The sequence below is a fragment of the Alexandromys fortis genome, unplaced genomic scaffold, assembly GCF_014885135.2.
Source record: "Alexandromys fortis isolate MF-2015 unplaced genomic scaffold, M_Fortis_MF-2015_v1.1 scaffold_342, whole genome shotgun sequence".
Classification (NCBI taxonomy): domain Eukaryota; kingdom Metazoa; phylum Chordata; class Mammalia; order Rodentia; family Cricetidae; genus Alexandromys; species Alexandromys fortis.
The window spans coordinates 68372-91358 of record NW_026068210.1 but is presented as its reverse complement, the minus strand read 5'-3'; the positions used below and the strand labels follow the sequence as shown (position 1 = coordinate 91358).

Genomic DNA, 22987 nt, shown 5'->3' with positions numbered 1-22987 from the left:
CACAGTGCTGTGACCTTCCACACTGTGCACCCCCCCAGGGTCAAAGTGCTGTGACCTCCCACACATGTGCACCCCCCCAGGGCCACAGTGTTGTGACCTCCCACACTGTGCACCCCCCCAGGGTCAAAGTGCTGTGACCTCCCACACATGTGCACCGCCCCCCAGGGTCAAAGTGCTGTGACCTCCCACACATGTGCACCGCCCCCCAGGGCCACAGTGCTGTGACCTCCCACACCTGTGCACCCCCCCCAGGGTCAAAGTGCTGTGACCTCCCACACGCGTGCATACCCCAGGGCCACAGGGTGCTCCTGCTTCTCTGCTTCCAGATTGGGATCTGCGGCCGCACAGGCAGCGGGAAGTCCTCCTTTTCTCTGGCCTTTTTCCGAATGGTGGATATGTTTGAAGGTGATTTGTGTGTTAGCTGCCACATGTGTGCCCACAGTCACCAGGCAAGACCTCAGTCCTGGCCTCTAGTTGGGATGTCAGAGGAAGCCCCATGACAGTCACTGCCTTTCGGGATCCTCGCTGGGATCCCTCTCCCAGGCTGAATCCGTTCCCAGCACCACTCCTACCCTGGTGGCACATGACCTATGACATCATCACCATACAGGGCGCATCATCATTGATGGCATTGACATCGCCAAGCTGCCACTGCACACACTACGCTCACGCCTGTCCATCATTCTGCAGGACCCTGTCCTCTTCAGTGGCACCATCAGGTGAGAGCCCCGGGCCAGCCTTGATGTCTGAGCACAGATGGGGAGTCTCCAGCAGGCCTCCTTCTCGGCCTCCTTCATTAGGCTTAAGCAGGCGCTTTTGGGTCCCCCACAGAAGCTCACTGCCAGCTCCTCAGTGCACCCCTCCTGCACTAGGTTGTTCTGGGGATGAAGGCAGAACCCTGCTCCCTGAGGGCTCTCTGTGCCTCCCCGCAGATTCAACTTGGACCCCGAGAAGAAGTGTTCAGATAGCACACTGTGGGAGGCTCTGGAGATCGCCCAGCTGAAGCTGGTGGTGAAGGCGCTGCCAGGAGGCCTGGGTGACTGCTCCTTGCGCAGATGGGTTTGCGGGGGAAACTTCACACCCATGGCTAAGATGAGCCTCCAGTTTGGAGCCCTGAATCTAGCTAAGAACTCAGTGACCATGTAGCCCCACCTTTCAGCATACTGGGTTCAAAGGTTAAACACTTTGCCTCTGGTCACATAACTCACCTAGCTCAGAGTATAGCACGTGACATTCAGGGTCCCTGGGAGATAGATAACAGGTCCGCCATATCACAGTGTATCTTTAGTCCTGCTTTGCCTGTCCACCTGCCCTAGGGAGGAGTCACAGGGGACACAGATAAAAGACAGGCATCACACAGCCTATTGGGAGGATGCTGCTCCCATTCAGGACCAGTCAGAGCCATGGTGTAGGTACCGTGGGGCTAGACAAGCTTTGGCATCACTGGTTCAACCTTCTGGCCCAGGCTTCAGGATTGTCCAGGGTCAGTAATACACTGCCCCAGGATGGCCACTGCACTTGTATCCATGCAGGTGGAAGGCCTGCTGTATCGGCTGCATCATCCCTGCACACACCCTGACAGCCGCATCCGTGGGCCCTGCACATGTGCTCCTTACATCTCACAAGCCATGGGGCTACTCTATTCACAGCAGAACTAACCTGGTGCTGCCTCTCCAGATGCCATCATCACAGAAGGAGGGGAGAATTTTAGCCAAGGGCAGAGGCAGCTGTTCTGCCTGGCTAGGGCCTTCGTGAGGAAGACCAGCATCTTTATCATGGATGAAGCAACTGCCTCCATCGACATGGCTACGGTTGGTCCTGGGGTGGCATGTTAGGGAGCAGCTGGCATAGAGTGGTCCCTAGTCTCAAGTTGACATTTAATTCATATCAAGGGGTATGTGGTGAAAGCAAGTCCAGCCCTTGAGTGTTGAGAACCTAGTCAGCCCTCTGGGACTAGAGTCAGAGAGAAGATGGGCATAGAACTAGGAGCTGGGGTGAATCAGAACCATCCTAGATGCCATCCACGAGCAGATGAGTCACTTGCTACTACCTCCACCTGACAGGAAAACATCCTCCAGAAAGTGGTGATGACAGCCTTCGCAGACCGCACTGTGGTCACCATTGCGGTAAGGGGCCATCGTGTGTGGCGGAAAGCTCGCCTTTGGGACTGTCACCAGTGGACTCATTTCTGTAGGCAGGGAAAGGCCCTAGAGCCCTCACAGGGAGTCCAGAGAGCTCGCAGAAGGGCACAGCAGAATGTTGGGGTGTCTAGAGATTTACACTTTTACTTGCCTCAGGCCTTGTCCCTATTTCTCTGGATTCCAAGAGAGACTGTTGTCTAAAGCCCTGTGAGCTAGGCTGGGGGCTGCTTCTCATTGAGAGTGAGAGCCTGCAGCGGGAGTCTCTACGTCTTGAAGACGGGAGGTGGGGGCCGAGCTAAGGTTTCATGGAGGAGAGAAGGGTAGAGGGTTTGGATCACAGCCACCCCAGGTTAGAAGCACCGCCTCAGACAGGAGACAGACAGGCTGTGTAGAGTGCTTTCCTGGCAGCTGTGAAGCCTGGGGTTCAGTCCCCAGCACTGCAGAAATGGGGTGTGGTGCTAACACTGTGATCTGAGCACTCAGGAATAGAGAACAAAAGTTCAAGCTTATCCTTGGCTACATAGTTAGCCTCAGGTCTGTCAGAGCTACATGAAAAAAGAAGTGGGGGTGGTGCAGAGGCATAGTGGCCTCCTCCGGGCTGGGGGAGGATAGAGTTCCTCGGCTGTCCCGCCCACCACACACACCAGCTCCTCCTGTTCACCCAGCATCGTGTGCACACCATCCTAAGTGCAGACCTGGTGATGGTCCTGAAGAGGGGTGCCATCCTGGAGTTTGACAAGCCGGAGACGCTTCTCAACCAAAAGGACAGCGTATTTGCCTCCTTTGTCCGTGCGGACAAGTGACTTGCTGGTGCCAAAGTGCCACCCCACGCCCCACTCGCTTGCCTAGGATTTCTAAGTGTAAATCATTTGTAAATAAATTAATTATTTGCTACTGGAGGCCTTGTCTCTGTGGAAGGGGCAACGGGTACCCCGTGGGTGCAAGAAATCAGCCTGCCTTTGGAACAGAGCAGATTTGAAGATGCCATGTGAACAGAGGCAATTCTGATCTGTATCAGGCAGTTCCAGCTGCCGTAACAAAATGCCACAGTCTGGGTGGCTTTTCGCAGAAAAAATGTATCTCTCCCTTTCCTGGAGGCTGAGAGTCAAGACCAAGGTTCTTTGGTTTCTCCTGGGACGTTGTTCCTCGAAGTCACTAGTCAGACTGGATTAGCTCCTACCACAACCTCACTGAACCTTCATTATCTCCTCAAGGCCCCAAATGAATGTAACTGGGAGCAGTATCCTAATTTAGGGATGGATTTCAGTCCACAGCAAGGAGGGTAACGACTCAGTGGCAGCCCCATCAGATAAAGGGGCAGGTCGCCATCCAACTGGGACTCTGCACTGCCCATCTGGGTTATAACGGTGAGGTCTCGCACCCAGCATCTCCTCTAACAGGAACTCAACATGGCTTAAGCAAGAACTTGAATTCACTGTGATTACGTGAATGGAGGAATGCTTCTCCAGGTGTGTGACATCAGGATGGTGCCTCCATTTCTGAATCCTATTTCCCTTGTGTCTGATGACAGACGGCCAGTAGAAGCTTGAGCTTACACTCTGTCCTGCAGCCATCAGGAGGAAAATGAGGTGTTCTTTCCCAATACTCCAGTGAAGCCCTGGACCCGAATCTCAGGGCCTCGCCTGGTCACGCCTTCAACCCCACCCATTCATTTGGTAGAGTTCTGGAATAACTGCTTGCTGAACCAGGATCTCAAGCCACTATCTCTGCCTAGCTCCCCCCCCCCCCGCCCCAAGCATTCAGAAGTGGGAGAAGGGTGGTCCCTGAGCCGTTCCTGTACAAGTCAGCCAGGTGGTGGCTCAAAGATGCCAGGGACTAGACACCAGGAGACCAAAACAACAGCTTGTCCCAACCCTGTTGGCACCAAGAAATGGCAGGTGCTCATTTACATACATTTGGTTATAATTTGCATCCCGCCTGCATATTGCCTCATTGACTTAGGAGACCCTGGGGTTGTTCATCTCTCAGGACTACAGGAGGGCCAGAGCTCTACAACATAAGGAAAGTTCATCAGTCACCAGAGGGAGCCCGGCAAGGCTGAAGTGCCCAGCTGGAGGAACTCAGTCAAGGAGAGCTCAGCCTGGCAGGCTGCCTGGGAAAGGCAGGCTTCGTGCCGGGTGTAAGAGGAAGAAATTAGATAATCAGAAAGACGGGTGGAGAGAGGCAGGGATCATGAAGAAGTGACAGCGGAAGTGGGCGTGCCAAGTGGTTCATGTGGGGTGTGGCAGGATAAGGCGGTAGGGAGGCATCAAAGACCCTTAATCCTAGGGCCATGCGTGTGGGATAGGCTTCTGGGGGAAAGATCTGGACAAGTACAGTGTTTGGGGATATGGTTGTGAGCGGCTGAGCCCTTTGGGCAGCCTGCTATCTCCTGGGGCCGGGATTAGCTAAGGGCATACGGAAGGAAGGGCAGGGCCTGCCTTGCCAGCCCTAAGATGCCTCTGTGGGACCAGCAGTTCCTTCCACTCGGGACTTCCAGGAGCAGGCACAAGGAGTTAAGGGACTCTGCTCTGCCAGGGAAGGACTCACACCCCAAGGAAGCCGCAGAGGAAGAGCATGCCCAAGGCCATCCTGGTTCAAATCCTTCCGCGATGATCTAATTAATGGCCCACCAGCTCAGACTTCTGTCTCTCCACCATGTAGGCCATATCCGGTCACTATGATCAGAACAGACTCTTGCATATGCCCATCAAAGCCTGCTCCTGCTCCACCCTATCCTGGTACTGGGCCAAGCAAACCTACCTGTGATTCCTCCTTTCCCCCAGGGACTTCTGAAAGTTGGCCAAAGTTGCTGGAGTTCTCCAAGGGTCCTTTTTTGATGGCTAAATGTTGAAGTGGCCTCATATTTCCCATGTAACTGTGTCCTTGGACTTCCTAGTCTCTACTCAACTTGTCTGATGTTCTCTGCCTTGGGTATAATGCCCAGTTAGTATAGTATTGATCTCACTCTTTGTAACAGGGGCCACTCAACCTATAGGTGGATTTGGAGAGAAAGAAGACAACCCTCTCTTTCTGAACGACCCCAACTCAATATGAAAATGTTCTGTGGTGTTCTGAATTCCCAGTACCACTGTTACTCTAGCCCCTGCCTCAAGTCCTCACTCAAGTCACAGAGGGGGCTGGGTTTGTCTAAAAGGATCTGAACCCCAAAACAGGCCTTTGTATTACAGGTGACCCAAAAGCCTTAAGGGAGCGCTCTATAGTGACATCCGCAAGAGAAACATAACCTCTTTTCTTGACAATAACCTCAGTCACCCCCTCTGTGCTCCAGCTCTTTACACCCAGATTCCCCCACCACCCATGGTTAAAGGGGAAGAAATCAGGCTGAAGCCGTACAGAGTACAAAGCAAATGCGGCAGAATCAGTCCTCTTAAAATTCAGGGGTGGTAGCCACTGCCCCTGCAATCCTAGTACTCTGGCAGTGGAGGCAGGAGGATCAGAAGTTCAAGGTTATCCTCTGCTAGATAGCAAGTGTGACGTCACCTTGGCTACTAGAAATCCTGTCTCAAATAGGTGAACAGACAAAAAAACAAACAAATGTAGCATCAAGAATAACTCCCAAATGGAAGAATAGTTAGTTGAGGAGTCCCGAGGCTATCGTTTTATCTCATCCCAGCCTCAGGATTGAATCAATTACTCTCACTGCCTTCTTTCCCCGGGAATCAAGTGCTGTGTGAGAGACAGGTAAGAGCCAACTGCGGACTAGGGAAAATAAAAGTCAGGGCTCCAGGAACTACTGAGCCAAACTAAGAGAATTTCGCTAAAGGAACGTCTTTAGAAGAAAGCGCTATAGACTGGCTGAGGATGGCAGCGGGCGAGGGTGGGACGAGAATCCTCTGTGGGCGGGGCTTATGCCCAGGCCCGCCCCAGTGCTCCGCTCGGGAGCCGATCTGGCGCCCCCTGGCGGCGAAGTCTGCACTTGCTCTCGGGAGCCCCCCGCCAGCAGCCTCCCACCCCCACCTCGCACGGGTCGGCGCCCGAAGACCGGCTCGCAGACAGACACAAGCCCGGGAAGCCGGCCGGGAGTGAGCACCGGAGTGGGAGGGGGCAGGGAGGTGGCCGCGGCTTGAGCAGCAGGAGCAGGTGCGGCGGCGGCAGGCGGGGCGGGGACGGAGCGGCGGGGACCTCGGGCGGGCGGCAGGGCACCAGGGAGGCCGCGACACGGAGCCAGTGGGGGCCTGGGCGGTGGAGAGCGAGGGGATCCTGAGCGCAGCTGGTGGCGGGGTGACTCGAAGGGCGCGGGATCCCAAGGAGACAGAGAGGACAAGAGCTAGAGAAGGAGCGGGAGAGGGAGAGCGGAGGGGGCGCTAGGGGAGAGGTGGGGTGGGGAATCAGGGGACACACCTGCGGGGGAGACTGGGTCAAGAAGTGAAGCTGGATTCTGGAGGGGACGGAGTGGGTGAGACCAGAGAACAGCGGGGGATCGAGTGAGGGCTGGTGAACTGGGAGACCCGGAGGTGATAAGTTCTGAGGTGGTTTGAGAAGAAAGGCTGGGCCAGGGAAAGGGAGTTCAGGGGAGGTTCAGGGGTGGTGGTAGGTAGCTTAGCGGGCATCCAGGGCCAGATAGGCACAGGCTGGTTTGGGGGGTTCAGTAAGCAAGGAGCAGGTGGAGCCGGCATTTGAAGCTGGTGTAAAGAGAAGCAGGACCTAGCTGGGGGCATTTCAGGAGAGAGGGTGGTACAAGCTTAGGATAGCCCAAAAAGGAGAGAGCCCAAAGAGGGGACCCCACAAAGAGACCATAGACCAGGTCAGTGCAGTGCCTCCCATGGGGGAAGCCCCTTCCTGGGGCCAACGGAGCCATGCTGTCCCGAAAGGGCATTATCCCTGAGGAATATGTGCTGACCCGGCTGGCAGAGGACCCTACAGAGCCCAGGTACCGTGCTCGGGAGAGGAGGGCCCGCTTCGTGTCCAAGAAAGGCAACTGCAACGTCGCCCACAAGAACATTCGAGAGCAGGGCCGCTTCCTGCAGGATGTGTTCACCACGCTGGTGGACCTCAAATGGCCCCACACGCTGCTCATATTCACCATGTCCTTCCTGTGCAGCTGGCTGCTCTTCGCCATGGTTTGGTGGCTCATTGCCTTCTCCCACGGTGACCTGGCCCCCGGAGAGGGTACCACTGTGCCCTGCGTCACAAGCATCCACTCCTTTTCATCCGCTTTCCTCTTCTCCATCGAGGTCCAGGTGACTATTGGTTTCGGCGGGCGCATGGTGACAGAAGAATGTCCTCTGGCCATCCTTATTCTCATTGTGCAGAATATCGTAGGGCTAATGATCAACGCCATCATGCTGGGCTGCATCTTCATGAAGACGGCTCAGGCCCATAGGAGAGCAGAAACCCTCATCTTCAGCAAGCATGCTGTGATCACCCTGCGCCATGGCCGCCTCTGCTTCATGCTTCGCGTGGGGGATCTCCGAAAGAGCATGATCATCAGCGCCACCATCCACATGCAGGTGGTGCGCAAGACCACCAGCCCTGAGGGTGAGGTCGTGCCTCTCCACCAGGTGGACATCCCCATGGAGAATGGCGTGGGTGGCAACAGCATCTTCCTGGTGGCCCCGCTCATCATCTACCACGTCATCGACTCCAACAGCCCTCTCTACGACCTGGCTCCTAGTGACCTGCACCACCACCAAGACCTGGAGATCATTGTCATTCTGGAAGGCGTGGTAGAAACTACAGGCATTACCACCCAGGCCCGCACCTCCTACCTAGCTGACGAGATTCTATGGGGGCAGCGCTTTGTTCCCATTGTGGCCGAGGAGGACGGCAGATATTCTGTGGACTACTCCAAATTTGGTAACACCGTTAAAGTGCCCACACCACTCTGCACAGCTCGCCAACTTGATGAGGACCGCAGCCTGCTGGATGCCCTGACTCTCGCCTCGGCACGAGGGCCTCTGCGCAAGCGCAGTGTGGCTGTGGCGAAGGCCAAGCCCAAGTTTAGCATCTCTCCGGATTCCCTGTCCTAAATTGCAGTCCCTCGGGCCCCCACTCACTTAATGTGGGTACATGGAGAGTAAAGTATGGTATGTAGACTGGATGGGGTGCGAGCACCTTGGCCAGGTGAGGGTCTGCTGTGTGACAAGACCCTTCTGGGCTCAGCCTCCCTGCTGCTGTGTGCCCAGGGTGTTACAAGGCAGTTGTCACTATGCTATTTCTGGCCCCAGCAGGAGCCTGTACCGGGTTATTTTTGTTCCTGCTCCTCCCAGCTCAGAACCAGCTCTACCCCTGTCTTTCTGCCCAACATTGGGGAGGCTATAGAAGGTTCAGGGCTCCTGAAGTTAAGGTCTCAAAGCCACTCTTGACCCTTCACGATTCTTCCTGCCACAAGCAGACAGGTAACTGGGGGAAAGCCACCCCCCAAGTTGGGTGTCTACTGTTGTTTCTGTAGCCACTAAGAAATACCTGGCCAGGTCCCAGCCCTATTCATGCATTGTAAAAGTGATGGCTGAGAAATCCTGCCAGTCAGAGGAGGAGGCCAGTGTGAGAGCGTGGGCGCTGAGGGGCCCACACAGGCAGGGCAGGGCAGGACGGTTGCCCAGGCTGCCCTCCATAGTAGGGCACACTGCTGCCAGAAGGGGACAAAAAGGGGGGAAATGACTGGAGATCTTGTGTCCCACCTACTGCCTCATTTTGTCCCCACCCCAAGAGGCTGGGAAGTGGGGTGCTGAGAAGGGTCCTGTGCCTGCCATACAAGATGCAGTCCAGGCACACTCTGCTCCTGGCTCCCCACGGGTAGCTGTGAGTCAAGGCTTCTGGAGGATGCTGGTGGGTAGGGATGGCTTATCTCACTTGCTAGAAAAAGAAGTACTGGAAAGTTCAGCGGGGAGGGAAGAGAGCTCCCTGAGGCAAGGCCCTTGGGCTTGACCTGAGCCTGGGTTCTCACAGCAGGGTCATGTGTCCTTGCCCAGAACTCTACTGCCCCATTCTCAATAAAGCCTCCCGCCTGCGGCCTGAACTCGGGGCTTTTCTTGTGGTAAGGCAGAGGGCATGCTGCTGGAAAAAAGAGGGCCCTGCCAGCGTCTGCCACCCGACATGGCCCTGGCAGGGAGGCCCGGAAAGCAGGCTCTACTTCCCTGACCTCGGGAGGGCTTCATCCTCCCACCTCAGGCTGTCTAGCCACCTTAGCCGGTTGACCTCCACCAGACATCATAAGTGAGGGCCTGGCCTCCCTCCTGAGACTCTGCTGGGGGCTGAAGTACCCACAGGGAGGGGCAGTGAGGTGTGGGCTCATTAGTGTATGGTTCAGCTCAAATCCTGAATCCTGGTGTATGACTCTGTTCTCAGTTGTCTCATCCATGTTAACAGTCCCTACCTCAGTGAGTTGACTCGGAGCAGGTGGAAAAGCACATGTAACATGCTTCAGAAGTGCCGATTCATAACAAGTATTCAATAAATGCTAACTCTTGTGATTGCTGCTGAACTAGCCACGTAATGGGAAAGCTCACTAAAAGTATGTTACGGCAAAAAGGTGTTTTTTTCCACTGCCTCTCGGTGATGCGTTGCTCTGCCTGGTCTTACTCCCTGCATGGTGCCCCTCCCAGTTCATATCTGGACTGCAGGGCTGGTGTCTTTGTCTCTGCCCCCCTCACGGCTGTCCGCCTGCCTGTCACCTGCTCCATAGCCACCCAAGTGGGTTGAGTTGTGATCTTCACTACTGAGTGGGATATTTTGTAGCTCCCTATCTCCTCATCAAGGATGGTCTCCTCTGCTGATAGTCATAAAAACCCCAGGCCAATGATTCGTCTTGACCAGCCCTGGAGAGAGATGCCCTTCTCTCCTCTGTGACGTGGGCCATCTTCTTTGCCTGTGTTTAAGGGTCTTCCTCCCCATCCCTAAATGTGTGTCTCCTCCAGGTCAGTGCCACGTCGGCGTCTGGAACTAAGTAGATGATCAGAGGGCTGTGCACAAGACCCAGGGCTACAGGTAGAGCCACGCTAAAGATGGCTGCTCCTAGCCAGGGAGGAGCTGCCTCAGAATACTCCAGCGGCAGGGATGAGTGAGCCAGGAAGTTGCTGCTACCAATCTGACCTCTGAACTATCCTCTCCTTGCCCTCTTCCTTCACACACAGTCCCCAGTGCTGATTCCCCCTTAGCAGAATTAGCTTTTTCCAGTTTAGAGAGAAAGGGTTAAAAAAAAAAAAAGCCCTCTCAGGGCTGGGATCTATAAATCAGGTGTAGCCTCTGACTGGACTGGGACTCTAGTCTAGTTATGCCTAAAGCCACAGGGAGGAGCTAGAGTCACATGCAAAATCTGCTGAATAGGTGGCCCTTCCAAATAACCTTCCTTCCATCTCCCTGATAAGACAGCCTGAAGCCTGTAGAAATGAGGTTATGGTGCCACCTGCTGGCTACAGAGAAGACCTACACAAAACCAGAAAATCTGGGCTGCTGGAATTGATTTCCACTATTAGAGATCCCAAGCCTGAAAGTTTAGCTCAGATAGAAACTAGAAAACTCAAGTCTTGAAGAGTTGGCCAGTCAGTATTGCTAGCTAAGAATAGAGGGGAAATGTGCTCAGGGGAGCCTGGAGCTCCCTTATTTGAGAGTGGCTGCAGACCACTCTGTTAAGTGACAGTCTCAGTCATGCCCAAAGTGCCCAGCCAGCACAGGGTCCTCACTGCCTATGCTGCACTTGCCTTTAAGTCCACTGTGTGAGAAGTCAAGCAGCGATAGTGCAGCCTGGGGCGGGACACACACCACCGCTCGGTCGCCAACTCAGCATGTGAGTGCCATTTCCAGAGCATCAGGTCTGAGTTGCACAGGGGAGGAGAGCCACGCTGCTCTCTTCTCCTCAGGGACTGTTTGTTGGTCTGGAAATGAACAGGCAAAGTAAACTGGAAACCCATTCGGGTCTGACACCTGGGGATGGACAACTCCAGTGGGTGTCCCTTCTGAGATGACACCCAAGCTCACACAGCACCCTCTCTCCCCCTGCAGGTGGCCTCTTTACAGATTTGTCATTCATCTGGGTTCCTTCCTGACATCTTCCCTGGGCAGCTTCTTGTCACCAGGGGCAGGCATCCCTGTCTCCCCACAGGTCTCAGTGTCCCCTTCCAAAGTCTTAAAATCGTACAGCTTGAGTTATCAATGCATGCAGGTGACTGAGGAAGATGACGTGAATTCTGCACATCCGCCATGTCCTCACATCCCCAGACTGCTGTGGGTCTGAAGAACGACAGGTCTATTCCTGCTCCAAAGGAGAGCGGGAGAGGAAGAACAGTAAGAGCAGAGCCAGAGACCAGCGCAGGGATCTAGACTGGCAGCCTCTCTCCCGGGCCCACCTGCCTGGGGCACTGCATACGCTCACAGGAAGGGAAATGGGTCCTACTATGCTCCATTCTGCCCCCACTCTTGGCAGGCCCAGTTCTGAAGTGATGTGAGTCAGGGTGTGATCTGTCACCTCACCTTGATTCTTTCTAGGTCCTGGTGGTAATGAACCGAATGTTGGATCCTGAGTCAGGCCCCACCCATTTCAGCCTCCATGTTGTCACAGATAGCACGTGCCTCTGTAATCCTCACGGCCTCAGAGATCTGACAAGTGCCACCACATGCCTTAGTTCTGACTTCCTCAAAAGAAGTGTGCTGGGTTCCCCTAGAAGCCGAGGGCTGTGGTGACCATCACACATGAAGGACACACATTAAATAAATCCTTCCTCAACCACACAGCAGCTAGGGACAAATAGCCTGCAACTACATCCTACGGGCTACTTACGTGACATGGGACCTTGTTCGTTTCTCAGAAATAAGAGAGAGGAGTTCCACTTTGTCTCTTCCTCCTCCCTAGGCCGTCTGTCTGCCTACGGCATTAATAATCCCCCCTAATAAACTCTCCCTCTGAAGTGCGGCCTGACTCAGCACCTCCCAGAGACCATGGGATTCAAGTGTATCTGTGCCCCACGGCTCACTCAAGGCTCGGCCTGTACAGGTCAGCACCAGCAGCTCTCTTCCACCGCTGGCACAAGGTTAACTCTCTTGTGTTAGCTCTGAGCCTCCCCACCCTGAAGCCATCTCACTTGCTGCAATGCAAGCGCGCCTCGAACTCCCAGACCCTTGTCCTGCAGTCAGAGCCAACCAGAATCGGGGGAGCTCTACCTGCCTGCTCTTTGTCTCCATTTGGTCAGATGACATTATCACTGGAGGAGGAGGTGAGATATTTCATGGTAACTAAGAGAGAAACAAACACCATACACTATTAGGACAGTTTGCTTGGGGTCCACTTCCTGCTATGCCCGTAGTTTCCCATCTGTCTTGGGGGTAGCATGCAAATCATCTTACTGTAGAATCCCTTACTCTACAGTGTGCCTTCATGGCCTATTATGGGTCATCAAGAAAGGCCACCCAGAGAGCAATTTGAAATCAGCTAAGAATCTGTTCTCCACCATCTTCGGATAAAAGCTACCACTGTCCACCTTGAGGCAGTCAAAAACGAGCCGAGTCTTCCGTGGAGTCCTTCAGTCTTTGTTGTGTCACTGGGGCCTCGGTGAAGCAGCCACAAAGGTAGAGTCAGAAGTACAAGTGCTTCAGGGGTGATTCTTTGGAAGATACAGAGCAGAGCAAGCGGGAGGGAGGCTTTCTGCTCACGGTACAGGCTGGTGAATGGAGAGGAGGAAGGAACCAGGAGAGGTTGAGTAGGAAGAGCCTCAATCTCTTGGAGAGAGACACTGCCCCAACAGGGACCTCCTGTTGTGCTCAGTCAGGCTGGAGCTATTCAGAAAGAGAACATTAGCTAAAATGCTGCCTGGCTCCTTGGAACGATGTCAGCTGACTCCAGTACCCAGGGCAGACACTCTCTCAGCAGGGACCTTGCAGCTTTGCCTGCCTCTATCACATTGCTCTTGGTAACAGTCAGCTTCCTGAGAACTGTATCAGTCAGTTTTTGCTATGTAACAAGCAAACCTAACAGAGGCTCAATAAAATAAGTATTTCTTAGAAAAAAAATTATCTTGACATTCATAAGGAAGTACTAAAGACCCAGAAAAGCCAAAACAATCCTGACCAAAAGAGAAATCCCAGGGGAGTCATAATATCTGATTTTACATTGCACTGTACAGCCATAGTAACAAAGCCAGCACGCTATTGGCACACTGAGATGGAACTAGAGAGAGGGCCATGAAAAAAAGCCCACACAACCATAGTACCTGATTCTCAACAAGGCACCACAAATATATGCAGAAGAAAAGACAGACTCTGCAACACACGATGTGGGGAAACTGGATATCCTTATGAGAAGAAAGGAGCGTCCCCATCTCTGTCTCTCACGTTGCACAAACACAACTCACAAGAAGACTTTAATGTAAGATGTGGGGGACTGAAATGCCTAGCGGAAAGCAAGAGAGCGGAATAGTCTGGAAAGACTCCAGTGCCTTGTGAACACCAATAACTGGGAAGCCAAGTGTAGCGAGCTGAAAGCCTTCTGCGTAGCAAAGGAAGCAACACTGTGAAGACAGCCTGCAGAATGAGGGGATATTTGAAGCCAGTCATCTGACAGGGGATTAACATATAGACCATATGAAGAACCCAGAGGGATAAGCAGAACAAGCACTCCTTTCAATGATGTGCACATAAACAGAATTACCAGTTCTCAAATGTGGTACACGGCAGGCGTGTGGCTCATGACTGCAATCGCAGCACTCGGAGGCTGAAGCGGGAAGATTACTGTAGGATTAAGGCTAGCCTGGGTAGCAGGGTGAGGCTGCATCCCAAGACCCAAATAACATCAACAACAAAATCACAAATCACCAATATATAAGAAAAATGGGGCCAGTGTTAGGAGTCGGTGGATAATGGCACCTGCCGCCAAGGCTCACAACTTGAGTTTGGTCCTTATGACCCATCTGGTGGGAGGTGAATGCCAACTCCTTCAAGTGGCCTTCACATGCATGCCATAATATGTGCACAGTCATATGTATATATAAATAAGTGTAATGTAAGAATCTAATATACGGGAAAAGATTCAACATGTTCCTGTCAGGAAAATGCAGTTAAATAACCAAGATCACATCTTGCCCCATCTTGGGCACAATGGTTGTCACCAGGCTCTGAAGCATGGTGGCTAGTCTTGGTTGTCAACTTGACTGCATCTGAATTAACTAAAACCCCAAATGGAGGGGTACACCTGTGAGGGACGTTTGCCTCATTTGGAGATGCATTCTAATCAGGACCTCTGAGAAGGGAAGACACGCCTTTTACCCAGATCTTTGGAGCTGGATGACCCACCTCTAATGTGGGCCACCCCATCTTCTGGGAGCCTGTTTAAGGACACAAGAAAAGGAAACATTGCTCTGGGCCTGCTTGCATTTGCCTCGGTAGCAAGTCCATTCTTGCACTGGCAAGAGAGCCTGCTTCTTCGGGATGACAGTGTATCCGAAGACCAGATGAGGCATCTAGCCTTGTGGACTGGAGAACTACTGGATTCTTGGATCTTCTATTCTTAGGCAGCCATTGTTAGATTAGCTGGACCACAGCCTGTAAGCCATTCTAATAAATCTCCTTTATTCATTCATTCACACACACACACACACACACACATTCATATATATTCAAATTTATATGGAGAGAGAGAGACTCATTCTATAAGTTCTGTTATCCAACTGACCTGGGGAATTTGAGTAATGCAGAAGGTCTTCATTTGACTAATACAGTAGCACACCATGCAATCCCAGTGTTTGGGAGGTGGATCAAGAGTTCCAAGCCATTTTCAGCTGTGTAACAAGCTTGAAGCCAGTCTGTGCTACATGTCACCCTATCTCAAGAAACAAAAAGAAAGAAGGTGGAGAGGGGAACAGGAAGGAAGGAAGGAAGGAGGGAAGGAAGGAAGAAAGAAACAAAGGAAGGAAGGAAGGAAATGTTGAAGTTAGTGGGTAGAAATGTGGTACAACCATTGTGGAAATCTGTATGAGATTTCTTTAAAAACAAACAGACAGACAGACAAACTAAAAGCAGAAGTACCGTAGGAGCCTGCTGTGCAGTCCCTGGATATACATTCAACAGAACTCAAGTCACTCTAAGAATATCTACGCCCTATCCCCCACCCCTATCTACTACAGTATTCAACACAGTCACCTTAGGAGCACACAAGGTGCTCGTCAGTGGAGCCAGGTTAAAGGATTGATGGCGCAGGGGATGGCGGGATGGCTGCTCTTAAGATGAGTCTGAATCCTTCATTTAATCACATTTGTAAACACCCGTTATCACATGAGCCCACATTCCCAAGTTATGCCTTTGTGGGTCATAGTCCCATCCATGCAGGACACATCTCCCTGTGAGGCTGGCCCACCTCCCTTTCCCCCTAGAACTTCTGTGTTCTAGGCCCTGTCCCTGAGACCTGGAGAGTCAGGCAGGAAGGGGTGGTATTAGGAAAGAAAATTAACTGACACTGTCCCTTCTCTGCAGTATGGCCAAGCTTCCACCCTGTGCCCTCGGTGTCTCTGTCCCATGTTGTGTTGGCATGGGATGCAGACAAGTCTGCACTCCCTGGGAAAGGGGAAAGCAGTGAGCTGCATGGCTGCCCCTGGGAATGCTGGGAACGCAATCTTTCTCTGTGACAAGTTCTCAGGCCCTCGGGCCTGGAATTGCTTTGTTCGCAATTGTGAACTGTAGTCTTGTGCTGTCTTCAAATTTGTCCTTTGCTTCAGAAAATTCCAGAAGTTGGAGCTAAAGCTTACTGGTTGAGTACCTGCCTGCTGTGCACAGGAGCTAAATCTTAGTGATTGAGCATCTACCAGCTGTGGGCAGGGCCCTGCGCCAATCCCCAGCACCATCAGAAAAAGAAAAAGGAAATTACAGCAAATTTATGAATTTTTATGATTTTAAGACATTTAAAGTAAACATATATAAATACTGATTGGAACATTCCAAACGAGGACTAAGTTAGAGGAATCATTGTACATTCATTCAATGAGGCTAGCAAATCCTACAAGCTATCCCCAGTGGGGTTCATCACAGCAACATCAGGATCTGAATACTGAGACCTGCAGACCCTTCAGAGGGAGGGAAGGGAAAAATGTTGTGATTGAACTGATACTCTCAACAACAAGAACGGATTCATCTAAAAGAAGAAAAAGATTGGAGATCCTTCCCCACCTCTGTGCAGAACCCCTCCAGGTATAAAATTCTGTTATAGTCCCAGTTTCCATATTAGGCCAAACTGCTCCATTGTCTAACTTGTTCTGTGACCAGACCAGATAAGAAACATAGGCAGATTTCTGTTTCTATACATTTTCTGCTTTAAAGTGGCCCCAGTTCCATAAAATGCAGCAAAAAACAAGTTCTCAGGAATAGATGTCCAGTTCTCCTAGCCTTGCTCTGTCCTTGTGTCTGCTCGTGTGTGAAAAGGAAAGAAAAAGAAAAGATACAGAAAGAATCACAGAGTAGGCTCATGATTTCTGCCATGCTTCTGAATTCTCCACCTGAAGACAGCACTGTAGGTCCCCTGGGAAATGGCCATTGCTAGTGCTGTCTGGGATCCACATTGTACTTCTCTGGGGAGCACTTCCCTCAACTGTGGCTCCAATCAGATCCCAATACCCAGTCTTGGGCTTTCCCTGCATTGCTAAGGGGATTGTGACATTGAGTTCAAGGGGACTGAACAATGGGGGAAGAACAGATACCTCTGGCTTCCCCACAGAGCTGATGAAATGCTTCTAACCTAGAAGCAGTGTTTGTTAGACTTTTCTATGAGCCAGAAAAGTATGCTGGGGGATAACCCAGCCCTGAAACCTCTCCACCACAGAGTCAGTAGAAACTGTGCCTCTCTGTCTCTGTCTCCTTTCATTGCCTGATGAAGGTTAATATTCAGGAGGATGCCTATATGTTTTTCTTTGGGTTCACCTTCTTATTTAGCTTCTCTAGGATCACGACTTATAGGCTCAATGTCCTTTATTTATGGCTAGAAACCAAATATGAGTGAGAACATCCCATGCTCCTCTTTTTGGGTCTGGCTTACCTCACTCAGGATAGTGGGAGCTTAGGCAGTTTGGATGCTCACCTTACTAGACCTGGATGGAGGTGGGTGGTCCTTGGACTTCCCACAGGGCAGGGAACCCTGATTGCTCTTTGGGCTGACGAGGGAGGGAGAGTTGACCGGGGGAGGGGGAGGGAAATGGGAGGCAGTGGCGGGGAGGAGGCAGAAATCTTTAATAAATAATTAATAAATAAATAAAATAAAATAATAAATAAATTAACATCTAAAGGGAAACCTGACTTAAAAATTATAATAAAATTAATTAAATAAAAAAAAAGAAACTGTGCCTCTCGCCTTCTGGGTCTTTAAGTTTGGGAATTCACAGGACTGGATGTTTGCGAATGGGTACATTGCTGCTTTGTGAGATCTGGAATTCTGGGTCAATGAAGGCTTACTTCACCTGGGTGGAGCCTCACCTGGACAATTCTCTTGAAGGTAAGACAAAGGCTGTGCTGAACAGTCTTGTGTCAGCTTTTCACTAGCTAAAGTCATTGGAAAGGAAGGAACCTCAATTAAGAAAGTGCCTCCAGGGGATTCTCAGTGTCTCTTGAGATCCAGATCCGTCCTCCCCTCAGGCCAGCTGGACATCTCTCCCAGGTGTCAAATGCCAGCCATTCTGTTGCTACATGGTCTTCACCCCCCCCCCCAGTACAGTGGCAGAGCTGAGCTTCCTGGCCACCGGCCTATGTGCAAACACACCGAGAAGCGACACTGAGAGGCACAGAGCACCGCACCTACACTCTTGCCGCTGGAGATGCCAAGTCCATCATCACATGCAGGGCGTCTCTTCTGGCTAGTGTGGACTTGACAAAAAAAAAAGGCCAAAGGGAAAGAGCTGTTGGGTCAAATTATGTATCACCTGAATCGATGGAAAGTGACTATTTTGGTCTGAGGTTCATGGATTCAGCCCAAGTAGCACATTGGTTGGATGGTACAAAAAGCAAGCAAAAATTGGTTCACCCTATTGTCTTCATCTTTAAGTTTTATTTCTTGGAACCAGATAATCTTCATGAAGAGCTAACTGGTATTTAATTGTTATTCAGTTAAAACAAGATATTCTCAGTGGGAAATTAGTCTCCCTTTGATACAACAGTTCTGTTGGCAGCTTATGACCTGCAAGCTGTACTTGGTGACGATGAATGTACAGGACACAGTCCTGGACTCACCTCCGAGATCAGGACTGAAGAGATGGAACTGGCTACTTTTTGAGAGATGGGAGGAATACAGAGGTCAGACACCAGCACAAACTGAAACCAATTATCTGAATAAAGTCAACAGCTAGAAGTGTATCAAGTTGATACACACGTGGTCAAGGCTAGAGATGGGAATGATTATGGCTTGGAACTAACCCCAACAGGAGTCCTTGTTTTTGAAGGAGAGACCAAAATCAGCTTATTTTTCTGGCCCAAGATAATCAGATTAGATTTTAGGAATAAATTAACTCCAGTGGTCACGGAAGATGAAGACCAGGACATGGAGCAAGAACAAGCCTTTGTCTTTAGATCATCCAAAAGCCTGAAAACCCTTACAGAAATGCATTGTGGAGGACTATGCCTTCTTTTGCTGCTTCTGAGGACCTGTTCAAAAGAGTTCACATCAATCAAGATTCATCTGACCAGGATCACGATTTAGATGTAATGGAAAAGACAGTATCAGACCACAAAACTAACAAAGCAAGAAGGTCGACCCCCTTTGACAGAAGGCCAGCAAGCGGTGCTGCCGAGATTGCCTACAGAGGACAGCAAGCACAAGAGACCCTGATGATCTCAGTGTGCAGACTGCTTCAACCCACTGTGATAATGACTCCCAGCAAACTTGGGGTGCGACGTCTCCTGACTCCTCCCTCATCCTCTGATCCTCTGCCGGTGGCGGGAGAGCACCTCCACAGAATTCTGCTGCAGACTAACACAACAGGAAATGGCTCTCTGCTCCCAGTGAGCACCGTCGGCGTGGTGGAAGCCAGGGGAACACAAAGATTGTGCCACTACTCTGGACTGTGCACAGAAGCTACGCTGACTTTGTACCTGAGCACAGCGTGAGGAGTGCTGGAGACCATCAAGATGCTCATTTTCCTGGTCATGACTGAGATAAGAGTTACGCCTTTTTAGGCTGTGGAACTCTGCCATTCAGGTTGGCCATGTAGTTTGTGGCATTTCTAGAGAACTGATTCCATTAGAAGTGCTGGAGAGAATTTAATTCATACTGAGTCACTGGTTACACAAAGCTGTGGATGACTTCTGTGGAAGTGAAGAGAAGCTGCAAGCTGACATTGACGATGACAGATGTTGTGTTGAAAGGGTGCACGTGCCACTATGACCTTGGGAAGGGTTTCCCTAATCTTAGCATTTAGCACATCACTTAGAATATCTCTCAGGAGGTTTGTGTCAACGGTAAAGTGTCAGTTGGCATCCTACCACGTGCCATCTAAGTAAACAGAATTTCAAAGAACAAGACATACAAAGCACACCTAAAGGGTGTTCAGTCACGGCGCATCGGCCTTCAGTGATACACTGCTTTCTAGAGTGACCTATGTTATGATTTATGGTGTGAGAGGGTCCCTGGCAGGTCCCATGGCAGGTAAGCACCATGTGGGCGGAGACAAATACGCCATGCAGATAAAGTTTGAGTGTGGAGGTTATTGAGAGGAGAGTAAAAGGGAGGGAAGGGAGAGAGACTGAGAGAAGGGGGAGAGAGAGAAAGACAAAGCCTAATTGGCTCTTCAGAAGAGCAACGGAAAGATCAGGAGTCGGCGGAGTTTGTCCCTTAAAGGGACCTTGGCACCTGCGTACAGTCAGCACACTGCTTACCATGGGCAGCAGGGTGATGCACTGTGCCAGGTTCCCAAGATTCAGGGCTAAGGTGTGGCTGGATACTAACAACCCATGTCTTAATTTCAGCTAAGTACCTGTGGTTTTATAAAAAAGTTACTACATTTTATTTTTATTATTATTATTACAAATTTTCACCTCCTTCCCTCCTTTCATTTTCCTCCCCCCTCCCTGTCCCCCTCCCCCTCCCTCTCCAGTCCAAAGAGCAGTCCCTGCCCTGTGGGAAGTCCAATGTCCTCCCCCCTCTATCCAGGTCTAGGAAGTTGAGGATCCAAACAGACTAGGTTCCCACAAAGCCAGAACATGGAGTAGGATCAAAACCCAGTGCCATTGTCCTTGGCTTCTCAGTCAGCCCTCATTGTCAGCCACATTTAGAGAGTCCGGTTTGATCACGTGCTCCATCCATCCCAGTCCAGCTGGCCTTGGTGAGTTCCCATTAGATCAATCCCACCGTCACAGTGGATGGGCCTAGTCCATGGAGGGTGGGGCCATCCCTGGACTGGTGATCCTGGGTTCTATAAGAAAGCAGACGGAGCAAGCCAGTGAGCAGCACTCATACATGGCCTCCACATTCCTGCCCTGTGTGCGTTCCCGTCTTGACTTCCTTAGATGATGAACAGTGACATGGAAGTACAAGCCAAATAAACCCTCTCCTCTCTGAGTTGCTTTGGTGGTGGTGTTCCCTCACAGCAGCAGAATCCCTACCTAGGACAGAGGCTTGCTACATCTGGAGAGCCAGCCTCATAATGATGCCCCAGGAAGGCTGCCTAGCACCCACTTGACCCAGGAACAGAGTGGCTGGCTCTGAGAATTGTTGTTTTCTGGAGTCAGGGTACTTATTAAACACCATGTGGGTCTTGACAGAAAACAGAAGAAACAAAGAAACCAAAGTAGCATGCAGGCCCAGAGGAATTCACCCACAGGGTTCCAAACAATCCAACCCAGGCTCAGAAAAGGTGCTGCAGCCATTGGCGTGGAGACAGCCCAGAACTGCCTCCTGCGGCTAGAGTTCTTCAATCTTTTGGAGACCTTGACTCAGGTACAGCTGGATTCTTAATGTTGCCACAGAAAATTCAGCTTCTGACTCACCGAATAAAAGAATTACAAAACAATCCATCGAGGAGAATATTTGGAGTTTATTACAAAGAGATTTTTACTTAACACATTGAAACACAAGGACTGAAAAAAAGGCACTTGAGAAAAAATAAAAAAAGCACCCCGAGGTCATGGGTTTCCCAGATTACAACCTTCCCTCGTCGGCTTTACAATGCTAATACACAGAATTTACTATTTCTCTTACTTGTTTGAGGCAGTGTCTCGTTGTGTAGCCCTGGCTGGCCTCGAACCCACTATGTGGATCAAGCTGGCCTCAAACTCACAAAGATCTAACTCCCAGTGCTAGATTAAAGGTATGCAATGCCATGTCTGGATTAGACACAGAAGGACTTTGGAAGTCACTGTCTCTAAAGGGTGGTCCCTGAAGTGCACCTGGCAGGGGAACAAGTCTAGGTTGTATAAATACAGGCAGTTAGCACATCCCACTGTAAACAAAGCTCTTCTTACTTAGGAGGTTCCCAAGAACACGGAGGAGGAGGGAGACCTTCCCTGGGGTCCTGGACACGCAGGGCTGGTATATGCTATTGTAACACCCTTCACATAAATATTCCTATTGTTGACCACAGTCACACAATTCATAATGTGAATTTGGCTGAAACATTTTTAAGCTGGTGAGAGGCTCCAACCAGACTCCCCAGCAGGGGGCTCCATCCTCTCCCCATTCTCTCCCCTGATTTCCTATCCTGCCTCATATAGCACCAGTAACAGTTCTAGTTTGGAGGACATTAGCTTCCTGTTCCCCTAAGCTTTGAACCTTAGAAGGCTTATGTAACACAACAGAAGCACAAATGTCTTTAGCATACAAAGGAGCTAGCACTGATCATCGTCAATGCACAGAGACCTCTTCTCTACGAATTCATCATCTATTAGTGAAGAATAACTTAAGGCATTTTGTTCAGTAGGACGACATTGTAAGGCCTCTCAGGATTTTAGCACCATGTCCACAAACAGACCATTTCTCTGCAGTGCATGTGCATCTCATACATATAACAACAAAACACGTATTTCAAGGCAAACAGGCAGATATGGACTTCAAGTAGCAGGACTGTGCTTGTAAAGTCTTTCCTTGGTCACAATATATTTCATATAAAAGAGAGAAGCCATGGATTACTTGGCTTTGTAAACTTTTGAATAATACATCAAGTTCATATACACAGCTTTACAAATTCCTAGTCAAAGACACTAAAAAACACTTTTAAAAACTTGCTTACAAATATGTCACTTTAAAACCATCAACATATGCAGTACACTGGTGGGGTTGTTGGGGGTCTCTCGTCTCACTTGCACATAAGGAGACCTTGGGGTTTCCTTCCTATCTATGCTCCACATTCCTGTTTTACTGTGTATGCGTGTGAGGGGGAAGGGCATGCCATGGGGAGGGTGTGGCGGTCAAAGGGCAACTATACAAAGTTGGCTCTCTCCTTCCGCCTTCACTTGTATTTCTGGGAACGGAACTCAGGTGCCCAGACTAAGCCATCTTACTGGACCTGATATTCCTTCTGTTTGCCTCGATTACAGACAGAGAGACCAACAGACAGACAGATGATAGGTATAAATAGCTGTTTTCTTCTCTTATCATACTGCCCTAACCAAGATTCCAAGAAGTATATTGAATAAGAGCAGAGAAAGTGGACATCCTTTTCTCCTACCTGAGTTTAGTGAAAACACAGTAATTTTTTTTTCTGACCTCCACACCCATGGGCAAGCTCACACACATGCAATAAATAAATAAATTAATAAATGTTAAAAAAAAACCCACTTCCTTTCTTGTTATGTCTTCATCTAGTAAAGTCAGTTTGATATGATGCTAATGCTGACTTTCTAAGAGAGTTTGATGATCTTTTCTTTCCTATGTTCAAAAGGCTGGTGTTAGTGCTTTATTGAACCTTTGGTAGCTTTGACTGGTGATGTCA

General features: G+C 50.5%; 2 protein-coding genes and 1 pseudogene across 3 annotated transcripts in view; all 3 read left to right on the top strand.

Moving 5' to 3' along the window:
- Window positions 1-2965, top strand: part of Abcc8 (ATP binding cassette subfamily C member 8) — a 69135-nt gene extending 66170 nt beyond the window's left edge. For both annotated transcript variants that reach the window (XM_050130270.1, XM_050130269.1), the window contains exons 34-39: window positions 327-405; window positions 611-719; window positions 933-1036; window positions 1678-1811; window positions 2064-2126; window positions 2807-2965. In XM_050130270.1, coding sequence (XP_049986227.1) covers window positions 327-405; window positions 611-719; window positions 933-1036; window positions 1678-1811; window positions 2064-2126; window positions 2807-2944 — 627 coding nt within the window. In that variant the 3' untranslated portion in view covers window positions 2945-2965. The remainder of the gene's footprint in view (window positions 1-326; window positions 406-610; window positions 720-932; window positions 1037-1677; window positions 1812-2063; window positions 2127-2806) is intronic.
- Window positions 2966-6730: 3765 nt separating this feature from the next.
- Window positions 6731-8134, top strand: Kcnj11 (potassium inwardly rectifying channel subfamily J member 11). Its single transcript, XM_050130266.1, has one exon. It carries the CDS (start codon window positions 6962-6964, stop codon window positions 8132-8134), a length of 1173 nt encoding a protein of 390 aa, XP_049986223.1. The 5' UTR covers window positions 6731-6961.
- A 9746-nt stretch (window positions 8135-17880) lies between these two features.
- On the top strand, window positions 17881-19216 carry LOC126493308 (band 4.1-like protein 5; annotated as a pseudogene).
- Window positions 19217-22987: the final 3771 nt, after the last annotated feature.